The sequence below is a fragment of the Agelaius phoeniceus genome, chromosome 10 (assembly GCF_051311805.1).
Source record: "Agelaius phoeniceus isolate bAgePho1 chromosome 10, bAgePho1.hap1, whole genome shotgun sequence".
NCBI classification, from domain to species: Eukaryota; Metazoa; Chordata; class Aves; order Passeriformes; family Icteridae; genus Agelaius; species Agelaius phoeniceus.
Genome location: NC_135274.1, coordinates 19145410 through 19158669, shown reverse-complemented (window position 1 = coordinate 19158669; position 13260 = coordinate 19145410). Strand labels below are relative to the sequence as shown.

Below are 13260 nucleotides of genomic sequence, written 5' to 3'. Positions count from 1 at the left end.
CCTGTTAGTGCAGGATGCTGATGGCTTCCTTTGCTGCCAGGCACACTCTGGCTCAGGTACAGCTTGCTGTCTACCAAGTTCCCAGCTCCTTTTCTGCAGAGCTGCTCCCCGGATAGTCAGGCTACACTGTGAAGCATTGTCAACAACAAAGCTGTTGTGTTGTTGGAAGGGAAGGACATAAGTTATTTCTTGAGTAAGAAAATCCTTGTGGAAGGAAACTCTTTCCCAGTTGCAGGACTTTGCTTTGCCCCTTTGGTATATAAAAAATTATATGTTGGTCAGCCCATTTCTTGAGTTTTTGTTCCAATGGCCCTCTCTTGGAGTCTGTCATCTGCTCCTCCTGATTTAGTGTCATCTGCACACTTGGTGACAGTGCAGCCTGTTGCCTCTTCATGTCACTGATGAAGTCATCAAACAGGGCAGGTCCCAGCAGGTATCACTACAACACTCCACTTGTTGCCCACTTCCAGGCAGAGCATGCCCCATTACCATTACCCTCCTAACCCATCATGAAACTAGTTTTTAAAACCACATGTAGTTGTCCATCCCTCCAGACTTTAACCTGACTTGGATACAAGAATATAGTGGAGGATGCATCTGGCCCCAGGGAGCCATACAGGCTGAAAATTCTCAAGTAGGCCCTCACTCTGTTCTTTTTCACTTCCAGCAGTCCATCTTCTCCTTAACCCCCGTCTTTAAACACAGAAACAAGGAGATCTTGTTGGGGAAGAAACTGTGGCAAAGAAAGGTATCTCAGCCAAAGTTAAAGGAAAAACTGTTCCCTGAATGTGTTATGAAACACTGCTCTGTTATGATCAAAGCCAGAAAGTTCAAAAAGCTACAACATCTTGAAAAGGCCTCATACTGGAACATAAAGTCTATGCACTAATTCTGAATTGGAAATCACATTTGAAAAAGTAAATCTTAACTGTTTTGTAGCTCTTCCCCATCAGAGATGTTGACAAGTTGGAACTCTTCTGATACTTCAAACCTCATGGAAACCACAGAGGTACACTGTCATGCAGTTTTCTTTTAGGAAGAATTTTATGTTTGTTTTAACTTGGTATGCTCGGCATGAGACACCAAACAAACCTATTAATATTGTCAGCTATGGTGCTACCCAACAGGGTGTGAGTCTTCACCACACAAGCATTCCTGCAGGAGAAAGCCTATGAGCAATCCAGCATCCATCTAAAAAACCAATCTGAGAGAGCATTAGCATCTCCCATGCTGCTTGCCAGACAGGAGACAGCCACAGTCAGTCAGCTGGAGAGTGCAAAGGAGCAGCAGTTTAGAAGAGAGGGGTCAGTGTGGAACATGGAGCTGTGGGGGGGCTGCTTCTGGATGGGTTAGGCTGTCAAAAAGAAGTCACAGACTAAAAAGCTCAAGGAAGTACTTGCTATGGACAGATTGCTCTGAAGATGCTTTAATTCACTTCCTATGACGGGAGGTTCCTTGGGTACATCTCTGGCTGCTCCTTTTGAATTCATAGATTTTAATCCCAGATGAACCCTGCTGTGTCTACTATATTTCTATATCTTGATCCTGGCTAATGATATCTAATCAAATCACTATCCCAACAGAAATTTACCTGATGAGGTCTTATTACCCACATTTGTATGTCAATGTGATATAAATCCTGCATTTCCTTTTTGTGTCTGGTTGGTTATTTCAGCCTTTATTTCCAGCTCCTGTTTGAGCTTCTGGTTTCTATTCATTCCAGTATTGATTTAACCCAGCAAATCTATTTTACTGAGCATATTTGCAGTCTGATAGCTCAAATAAATTATTAAACAAATGCTTCCTTAACAAACACACACAATATTCTTGGAGCTCCTTTTGAATGCTCATGTCTTGGTCCTGACTCACAGTAGTGATAGGAAATGCCACTCATCCACAGGCCAGTTATGGCAGGAATGTTGTCATAGAGCCAAACACACAACACAAACAAACAACCTGCAAACCATTTAAAAGATCATGGTGATATTGAAGGCAGGTACTGATCCCTAATTCCTTGAGTAAGCACATCTCCCATGGAACAAGAACTCTGTGGTCCTGTTCTCCTGCTTGGCATTTAGGATGCTGTTTTCAAGGAGGACAAACAGACATTGTTCTCAGTAACTTCCCTGCTCTGAAACTGGGTATGCAGGACATGCCCAGATGGTATTTTAAGGATGGGCTGCAACGCAGGAGAAAAGCCCCTCCAGAGAGCATGACAGATCCTAGGAACTTAGAACATCTGTAGTACAACCCTAAGTAACTTAGAATAGCATCAGACATATGTGGGCAGCCTGTCTATAAATCTGACAGGCTGTCTACAGGTATCTGGGCAGGAGACAGCAAGTGTGTCATGCTCTTAGTTTTTGTAAGGCTGCTCTCTAAGAGCTCTGTGGACATACCCAGGATGGTTCAAAATATCCAAGATAACCCCAAACTAAACTGATATCTTGATTTTCCTGCCTATAAGAAAGATAAGTTAGTATTTCATACTTAATGCAGTGCTTGACCCCTGCCTAGAACTAACCTCCCTTCCAAGTTTTGAAATGTAACTCTGATGTCAAATAAATTGCTAAAAGTATAGGAAATGCTGAATTGTTGGAAAATGCCAGTCCTTGATGAAGTTGTCCCTTTCTGGGCTGCAGTCACTGGTAGAAATGTTGCTATAGCAACAGATTGTGGCATATTAAATATAGGTACATCCATTTTTTAAACTACTATAAAATATTTTGGTTTGCATTCAAATGTAATTTTTTTCATCAAGTTTGCATTTTACCAAAAAGCCACCCTTACCAAATGACAGTAAATGTTGCAATTTACCCACAGTAACCAAATGTCTATTCATGGTTCCTTTCCTGTATGCACTGTAATAACTATCTGCTGTCTCTCACTTCAGGAGAAGCAGAAACTGTTTTTAACACCTGAACTTCAAACTTGAGTTTCAACAGAGCTAGAATTTGTTGGAGAAGACCCATAAGTATTTTGCAAAACAACATAAACCCAAAAGCAAAATCCAAAACAGTCATCTGAAATCCCTCCAGTAAAGTCACTGTGAAACACAGTATGAGTCTGATCCAGGATGAAATATCATCAATAATCATAATTCAAGTTTATTTATAAAACTTTAAAATTTTTGACATCACATGCAAATATGCAGCTAAAAACAACTCCTAAAAGACCCCTCATAGAATAATCTCCAACTCTTTCAGGATTGCGCTCTTCTTCATATCACAGTCTCACCAACCTACAGTGTATGCCAAGTGCATATAAAAATAACTAAAACACAAACTCTGAATCTTGAGGGCATGGGAATCATAAAAGACATTCAGAATAAGCAATGTTAGAGGGATAGTCAGAGCTGCCATGGATAACCCAGCAAACAGTGCAGAATTCAGCCCTAGGCTTCCACTGCTCTGTAGTCCTGAATACTTATGTTTGTCACTGGAGTGGGATCTACCTCTGCCTACATGAAGGGAACATCTCCACTGAGTTAAAATGCCAGTACTTAAAAACTGAGCCACATTTTATAGTAGACTGGACATGGGAACATATCCGTTAGACACTATGAACCATCCACTGCTAAATAACTCTTTGGCATCACCACACAGACCCAGATGAAAGGCCCCAGGTGCCACTTGCAATCATGGGTTATGGGAAATTGCTGACAGCCCAGAACTGCAGAAATGGAGAAAAGAAAATGCATGGACAAAAAACTGCATGCTTACCGGTACCTTCATTTTAAAGTCATCTCGATAGAGTTTAATGCCAATGTCAGCGATTGCCCTTTGGATAAAGCGGGAGGGTCTCAGGACAAACACCAGCTGCAGGTTCCCTGGGAATGCTCCCTGCAAGAAATATAGAACTCTTAGAAGGCACATTTCTACCTTACAAGGGAATTTTCAGCCAAGTGTTTCCTCACCAGTAGGGCAAAGCAGGTAGGACTTACTGAATCTTGCTCAGTCCAGCTGCTCATTGCTTCAGCTGGTCCCTTCAGCATGTGCTCATTGTCACTATTTCCAAATCCAATAGGAAGACTGACCCATGTATTTTACTGCCCAGCCATATGTTGTTTCATGATACAGATTTATCACAGAGCTCCAAAGTTCCTGACTATTGCCTTTCTCCCCCAGACCCGAATCCCACCAAGTCCCACTTGCACCACCACACCACAAGTTCTCCCATTTTTTAGGCTGCAGCCACTAGAGGGCAAAGCTGGCTGCCCACGTTGGTCTGGTGAGGGAAGTTGGTAGCACAGATGGGTTCCCCAAGCTGACCTACCTATTCACTCTGCAAAGGGTTTTGAATCTTTTTAACCTCACATATTTTTACACACAGGCAGACACTCAACATGCTCATCAGATATGGCCCTGCCTGCAACACCCAGCCTACATCTCTCACACTCCTCTGAGCTCATCAAGCATAAAAAAAGAACAATTTCTTTAAGAGAGCAGCAAAAAAGCCTGAGAATGAAAAACATTTCTGTCTAAATACCTTGAAAGAACTCAAAGTCGCCTTTGTCATCCCAGCATCCTACACCTCTGTGTAAGTGCTTGGTCCTCTCACAGTAAATGCTCCCAGTAAGAGATGTATAAAACCAGCTGCTTTTTTTAGCACTGAAAATCAGTGCCCAGCTCTGACTTTTGCAAATAAGCTATTAAGAGTTTCAGACAGAGATAATTTACAACTATGCAAATACAAATCCCTTGGGATCTATTTCTTTCATAAGCAGGCCACGTCATCCCTCCTCTGGGCACAGAAGGGATACCTCTCAATACTCCTCTAGGAACCAACTTCAAATTACTAGAATTTATATTGCAGTCAACCCAGAAAATATGGAATTTGTCCTAATTCAGCAGTAAACAAGACTGTGTAATTTGTCTCTGCAGCTTCCTACTCCTCTTATCTAACACTTATGAGCTGCAGAGCCAGGGAGAATCTGCATCCACAGTCAGAAAATGGGAGCTTAAAATGAGCAGAGGAGGTTGTATCGTGTGCTGAAGGTTCAGCAGACAAATTTAATTTCTAGAAGATAAATAACAAAAGCAAGCACTTACTGCTATTCGTGTCAGGGATGCCTTGACTGCACTCCATTTGTCCCGTCGTCTGTCTATGATGATGATGAATCCGATGCTGGCAGCCTCCAGACTGCAAAACAGATGAAATAGGTGTGCTGGGTTACAGGGAGACACTCCTGTTCCAAGGCAGAGAACTGCAGCAAAACACAGCCTCCGTCACAGCACGCTCGGAGCCCATTATGAAAACACAACGTACAGTGGAAAGAATGAATATTTGGCAGAAACGCACATGAAAAGGAAAGCCAGCAAAATTTCTCTTTCCAGCATAAGGCTAGCAGCTTACACAAAACATGAATATTTTATCTGCTGAATCTCTCAGCTGCTGTGCTACTCTGCTGCCAGTCTAGGTGACATGAATAGTTCAGGATCACAAATTACACTGTGGTCTTTTGAAGACAAAATCCCCAGATCTTTTTCCTTTTTTTCTGCAAAATTAGACACCCCCCTACAGTCTTCAGTCTCCAAGTAGGCTGACACCTGGCAGGGGCACTGAGGTCCAGGGCATCAGTATCCCCTGACTTGTATACACAAAGCCCCAGGAATTCTGGTAGGCAAAGCAGAAAATGAAGAGTTCTATTTTGCCAATCACAAACTTGTTCTGGGGTTGCAAGTCATTCCAAACTATCCTTTTCAACATATTGGCTAGAATAACAGTTCCTGTTCATTCTCAGTGCTTTTCAAGGAGGATTTAGGAGGCAGTGATTTGGTGCTCCTATGTAGACCTCATAAATACCCCATCCTCTCTTGCCCTCTCAAAAATTCCACTCTGGAGTGCCAGGTTTCAGTGAGACTGCTCTTTTCTCTGCCTTCCAAGAGCACTCAGCATTGGAGAAGCTAAGAAGTACACAGTGAGTGTCCAGAACCTTCACTAAAGCAGAATGGCTCAGCCATCTCCGAACACACCAGAGGCAGGCAGTAAGAGTATAAATGTCATAATCAGAGGACATACTGCAATCAAACATCTTATCACAGGTTAAGGAAAAAAAAGGGTTTAAAGTATCTCCTTGATCCCTATTCCACCGTCCATACAAGGACCAACTCAGGAACTCTTTCCATGGTCATTTTATTCAAACTCATGTCAATAATCTACTGAAGACTATCAACACAGTAAAAAATCTGAGCTCTTGCTGCAGTTCTGCAGGATCAAAAACTGAAAGCCAAAGTATTGTGCAAAAATGGGATGCCATGTGAATGCTCCTAGTAGTTCATACTGATAACAGGAAAACTCATTGAATTTTCCAATGCAGTATTTTTACAGCATTCCTCTGAGGATTTCAAAATTCAATGACAATACATGACCTTTCCTCTTTAGTAGTGCAACATGCAGCTCTCTGCAGAGAACAGAAAATATATTTGCAACAGTGCCTCTCAAGCACAGGGAAGAGAATTCATCTGTTTTACCTTTTATAAATACACAAATGTATACATACTCTTCAGTAGTCTTAAATATACACAAAAACATACATATCCTTCAGTAGCTCTACAAATATTCCACAGAATGAAATTCCTTGATAATGCTCAAATAAAGGCAGCAAAGGTATTGCGTGTGTTGCAGATGGTTACAGAAAGGGTGAGAAACTAAACACAAAAGTGTCAACCTGGGCCCTTCACCTTCAAATGATGCTCAGCACAGCATCAGCTGTAGTCACTGAGATAAGCAAATGGTACTTGTATGTTTGCTTTTTGATGTGGAGGTTTTTTTGTTGTTTTGCTTGTTTGTGGGGTTGTTTGTTTGTTGTTGTTGTTGAGGGGTTTTGCGGATTTTTTTTTCTTTTTAGCTAGATAGGACTGGCTAAAGTCCTAAATTTAACCAGGGAAACAGAGTGTCAGCAAGGGATCCTATTTCACCAGCATGCTGAAAGGCCATGCCAAGGTCTGAATGTCATTTGGCACCAAGGGAGGGATGCAGGCACACAGCCACAGGGAGAGGCCTGGCTGAGATGGCAGCATCAGCACAAGTGGATGGACAGCTGAGAACCCCCAGCCCAGTGTGCATCCAGAGGAAGTTTGTTTAAGAACTAACACACACACACATTCTAACAATTTTCTCAGTGTCAGTACTGTAATACCTCTACCCTTATTATGAAAATGCATTGGGGTTTCTGCAGTTCTCTGAAAAGGAGGTTTTGAAGACAATCCTGAAGAGCAGATAAACATCAGGCTTACCTCCAAAATAAATTTTGGCACATTTGCCCAGATTTAATTAATCATTAAAGAGGGACTTAGAAAGTTACTAACGCTAAGTGATGTTATCTGCAATCAGAGAGCTTATCTTCACAACTAGCATGAACATTATTGTACAGGATATGCAAAATCAGACCTTATAAAAGACAGATATTCTCTCTACATTTGCCTGGAAAATGATGCTGATTTCTCTGGTTCACTGAGCTCTGAAGAAGAAAGAATTTTCTATGATAAATAGGATGAAGTGCTTTTCAAACTGTACCTCATCTTACCTGATTCATGGCCATAACTTTGTAACTCCAGAAGAGTTAAAGACAGTTCTCTGCTCTTAGTCACTTTGTTGGATACCCTCACATCTTTCTTGAGAATTAAAGTAAAAGGTGGACAATTAGCAGTGAAACTACACACACAGGAATATTCAGGATATTACATGGGAATACTGTTATATTACACACAGGCCTATCTAGTACAGTAGTGCTGGCAAAAGCAACAATGCACACCCTTTACTGCTTGCTGAGGTACATGACAGAGACACTATGTGCATGGACCAGCCAACTGCAGATTTACAGAGCTCTGCTGCACCCAAACAGATCCACAGCTTGGGCCTCATTGAGTTTGAATCTATATAATTATGTCATAAATCACACAAAGCCTGCTGCTCAGGTTCTTCTTCTAAATTAACTTCTTTCTCCCTCACCATTTACAGAGATAGTGGCAAGTTTCAAATGGTGATTCAAAAAATGCAAGCAGTCTTTCTAAAAGCACTGCAATAAAGTGCAATAAATTTCCTGGAAAATTCACATCCCTTCAGTGTGGTCTGTGATGAACCTAAGAGCCAACCAAGGTGCTGGTATGCAGAAAATGCACCTTGAAACCCCAGCTTGACCTTGAACAGGTCATTTAGAGCAAACTGAGCAGTCATTTACTCAACACAAGTTCTGGTGATCCTGTCTGTAGAGTGAGATATTACTCACACATATCTCAACATCTGTAAAATAGGTATATCACAGCTCTCCTGACTTACAAAGTTTTGAAACTCAGTTCTTCATTCTTTGCACATGGCTCTGGGATTCCTCAGGGGAAGAAAAGACAGAAGAGAACTGAAACTGTGTCAAAGCAAAGGTCCATCTAACTCAACACCCTGACTCCAGTGTTGGTAGATAGTGGCTCCTGAGACAAAGGCAGCAGGAAAATGAGAAGGACAGTATTTCTCTTTATATATATTCTCCCAAGTCCCAGCATTAAGGAATAATTAATTTCTTCAGCCTGGTTTGTATTTGAGCCATTGTGTCCAGCTGACAATGATGGAGCAATCCTTCATGAATTTGGCTAATTTCTTTTGAATGCATCTGTGCTTTTGGGCTTCACACAGGCTGCAGAAGCTCAAAGGGTTTCTGTCTGTCATGTTGACAATGTAACATGCTGGTCCCCCGCATGTGACAAAATCACTGGGAATCATCTCCCTGCATACCAAGTACAAAGAACTAAAAAACTACTTTTATGGTTTTCTCAGCCACTGCTGCTGTTGTATATACCCTGGGGCTGGTCACCCTCCCAGTCCTGAAGGAGTAAGGAAATGCTCAAAACAGAGTTTCCCCTGGTGGAACAAAAGTCCCACAGAGCAGAGTGAAACAATGAAGCTGTTAAGTTCACAGTATGTGGTTTCTCTCAGCTTGCTTTGGCAACTCTTTGGCCACGACGTTGGCAAATACGTAGGTGGAGCTGTAAAACTTCTCACTCAAACTTGAAGGAGGCACGTTTTCTGCTATGATCCTCTGAGCACCTTTTTGCAGAAGACCACAGGAAATGATAAATCGTGGCTGTGCTTCTCACTAGTACAAACAGCCGTGGTCTAGAGACAGGATCAGGGGACTGAAAAAATATTAAGCTCTCTTAGATGAACAAAAAATAATTCAGCAGTCAGGCCTTAGCACATTTCCTCAGAGCAGGGAAAGTCAGTTTGTTTTGCTATCCTTATAAAGCTGTAGGCAAAAAGCAAGGAAAACATGCTGGCTGTGGAGCAATCTCCAAAGAAATGAAGTACCTGAAAGCACAGGGTGCTTGCCAGAATCCTGTCAGTGAGGCACCTCACTTGCTTTCTCAGCAAAGGGAAAGCTGCATAGAAAGGTGCACTCAGAGAAAAAGCAGTCATGGGGCCTGTGGAAGTATGGCTCCTTCCTGAAGCAGCCCTTCCCTCATTACATCCAGTGCCCCTGAGGCTTCTCACAAACAATCCCTCTTAGCTCCCTGTGATCTGCCATCTTCGCTGCTGCTCTTCAGATCTATTCCTGTTCCAATTCAGTTCAACCTGCCCTCTGTGAAGCTCTCTCTTCCATGACACAATTCCTACGGCCTCCAGTAGATAGGGAAGTTTCATAATGACTGGAGAGATGCAGAGGCACTGGTATGTCCTGGTAGCACCACTAAAATCAGTGAGCCATTGGGGAAGCAAAACTCTCTAAGAAATCAACAGAAATTTGTGCTTAGTCTCACCTGGGAATGCTGGTTAGATAAGTGACCACATTCAGAAAATCATCATCAGGTATCTCACTGAATCCTGCAAATTCTGGAAAGGTTATAATGGGTGCCCCATCCTTCCCTCTTCCTCCTGCAAAAAAAAAAAGTCAAAGTTTAGAAGGTGATTTTATGACTTTGTACAGACTGGTCAGTACTCAAGTGGGAAGCACTGGCATATTTCTCCTTGTAAAGCACCCACATCCAGTAATCATCATCAGCTCCAATCTTACAGAAGTTATTAGGGGTTTTCTCACCAGCTTGGGCTCAAAGCTGAGAGCAGACTGAGGGGGCAGCAGCACATAAAGCAACACGATGAAACAAAGCTTTTGTTACAGGTACCTTATTGCTTAGTTCTCCTTAAATAGGGTATTAAGGATATTTTCCCCGAGTCTTTCTCCTTTCTCTGCAATTTTTATGTAAACCTACTTTTTGGACCAGGCTCAGGAATTCTCTAACAACCCAATACTGAGTGTATTTCTGCTGCAGACACAGTTTTCTGAGTCATTCATCACACACAGAGGACTCTTGCCCAAGGGACAGCCAGTTTCTGGGCTTCTCTTTAGTAAAGAGGAAGCTGTGAGGCAGTAAATTACCTTCCTCAGGAAAATATCCAATAAATGATCCCATTAGGAGCATGGGAGCAGGGGAAAAAAGCCCATTCTCATTCCTTGAAAGCACCCTCTAAAACCCCATAAATAATCCCTGTTTCCAGGTTGCTCCCATCCACCATTGCCTTTCCTTGTTGATAACCACAGCTGATGCCACAAACCAGTTTCTCCTGCTCTGTTGGTGGTCATTGCAGAGCAAGGAGGTGCTCCAGTAATTCCTGGCTATTTCTCTGTAGAGTGGACAGTCCCTTGCTAGTCCTGATCCTGCCTCTGCCCTATCCTCACAGCCTCAGTTGGATTATTTAAAATCCTTTCTGGCCATGGAGAGCTAGAATGATGTGGAATACAATGTTTGCACAAGGTAAAACTCAGAGCTCTAGAAAATAGGAATTTTGAACAAGGAAACCCTTTTTCTTCTTGACATCAGGTATCAGCACACTACCTTTAGCCCCTCTTTTCCTTCCTGAAGGTTGGTTATTGCTTTGATTACATCTGAAAATGACTCAGTTGTGTGAGATCATTCACTAAACTCACCTAGCTAGGGAGAAAACAGGCCTACAGAGACTCAAAAGTGTCTCAGCCAAGAGGGAAAGCAAGAAAGCCATTATTCACACTGCACTGGACTGGATTTCAAATGCTGAGCAGAGCCACAGCCCCCACATTGACCTCCCCACTGGCCTTGGGGTGATGCCAAATGCTGATGCATGGCAGCTGGACTTCCAGCTGCACTGTCTGCAGTCAGCACTGATCTGGAATATGCTGTCTTGCAAGTTTGGTCAGGCTTTCCCCAGACTGCTGCACTCTAGACCAGCAGGTACCCAGTTAGCCTGGTTTGTTAGAGATTCTCAGTGACATCTTCTGGACACAAACAGTAACAGCCAGGAAAATTTAATACCAAATTTGTCTGCTGTTTCTTTGTGCAGAGCCCAGTGCATGCCAAGGAATTTCATACTTGGTATCTTGTGAACATTCACAGGATTTCTGGGAACCAAACTTTCTCATTCACATATTTCAAGTATGTGAATATACTTCAAATGAGGAAGATGTAGTAACTTGGAATATTTTGGTTTAAAGCAGCAATATTTACCACTGGAGGATAAGGTAGAGATTCCCCTGGATTCCCTACTTTAACACTTGATAGTTTAGCTGCAGTTATAATCAAGATTTGTTCAAACTACAAGTTTCAAATGCATCTGCTCATGAGGATCTCTTTGTGTCCCTTTTATTTCATCTCCTGCATCTCCATTCACACATGTGCTCTTCTTCCCCTGGGCTCTTCCCTGAGCTGGATGAGGCAGGCTGATGATGCACTCTATGTATGTGGGTGTGTATTTTTGTCATGGGATCTTCTCCTATAAAAAGCCATCTAAAAAATGAATGTAAGCAGACTGAACACTGACTTCCTTTCACCACTGGCAACAAATCTAGGACACTTAGGAGCAGCCTCAGACTGAACGTTCAACTAAGAGTCAGCAGCTCCTGCCTCTGACTAAGCCACAGGCCCTTTACAGCTCCTGATCTCCATCTCATTCTCCAATGTGAAGGCAACACTTCCTGCTGCAGCCACACCAGAACCCTCAGATGGCTCAGCAGAGCTGTATTTCAGACAGGGAAATAAACAAGGAAACCTTCAGTTCCTGCCACACCAGGAAATTAGGGGGAAGTTTGAGGGTGTTTGGTATTCAGAAATTGTTAAGTGCTATGATGAGAAGAGAGCAGAAATGTGTAAAGTGTTGAGTGACAAGAAATACCACAAATATGTTACAAATGGGTTTTTCCTGCCCATATCTGAACTTCAAGCAGTAGTTGAGTTATATAGGAAAATTATCTATAGCCATTTGGATAAGGGATATAAGGGAAGCTCCTTAAATACCAAGGGTGTCTGGAAAACTCTCTCTTCAGTACAAGAGAGCAATTCCATACATCTAAATGTTAATGCCACTTTTTCCCTGACACTAATCCAAGAATTGCTGCAGTATGCAAATTTCTGCAGAATGTGGATTGACAAGCTGCAACCCTTTTTTCCTCGTCCATCAACCTTTCTTTCTAGGGAGTTGCCACAAGATTTATTCCAGTCCTTGAAATACTTTAGCTAGATACTATTCAGTGTCTTGAAAGAGCAGACAGCACAAACTAAAAGCCAACAGGGACAGTCTCCAGTCAGCACCATAGCCATAAGGACTGAGTACATGGAATTCGTCTTTTATGAAATTTAGAAGAGAGAGCACACAAGCTGTATCAGGATTGTACAAGGTACCCATGGTAATTGGACCTTCACTAACTCTTAGGTGTGCCAATCCCCAAAGTCCCAGGACACAGAGCAGCATTCATAGCTGCTCCTATTAGACAGACTTTCCAGCAGCCAATGCAGCCTGGATAGCTGCTGCAGTGAAGATGGGGCCAGAATTCAGCTGTGGAAACAAAACAGCTGAAGTATTTGGGGAAGGAATATAGGTGGGGAGAAAAGGTTATGGCAGCTGAGAAAATTTAATTTTGCTTTGCAGTGTAAAGGGTGTGATTGACAAATGAGGTGTGAGTGCTGAATTCTGAGAGCTCTCACAGCTGAATCTGTTTGTTGGAATGACTGATGTAAAAGCAGAAAGCAACCACAACTGCAGGCCAAGGCCCTGAACACAATCAGGATCTTAAACAACCTCCCACTCCTCAGTTCCAGCCCTCCCATGCTTCCCACCTAGGCACAAAAAATATCCATGGTTGAGACAATAAGGGGCTTCACTGAAGTCCTATTCCATAGCCAGCAGCTCTTGTAACTAGGGATCACCAAATATGCTGACTCCCTTGGGAAAGAATACCAAAACAAAGGAAATGCACCAGCCCAACAAAGGGGCTATAGTCAGGAGAAATTCCAAAAGTTAGTC

The 13260-nt window shown here is 42.5% G+C and overlaps 1 protein-coding gene across 5 annotated transcripts in view; it reads right to left on the bottom strand.

The window, feature by feature from the left end:
* Positions 1 to 13260, bottom strand: part of MCF2L2 (MCF.2 cell line derived transforming sequence-like 2) — a 152917-nt gene that overhangs the window by 99737 nt on the left and 39920 nt on the right. For 4 of the 5 annotated variants that reach the window (XM_054639104.2, XM_077184088.1, XM_077184089.1 and 1 more), the window contains exons 3-5: positions 9750 to 9864; positions 5052 to 5142; positions 3723 to 3842 (exon numbers count right to left, since the gene is read on the bottom strand). In XM_054639104.2, the coding sequence (XP_054495079.2) occupies positions 3723 to 3842; positions 5052 to 5142; positions 9750 to 9864 (326 nt within the window). The remainder of the gene's footprint in view (positions 1 to 3722; positions 3843 to 5051; positions 5143 to 9749; positions 9865 to 13260) is intronic. The other variant, XM_077184087.1, reaches the window with a different exon arrangement.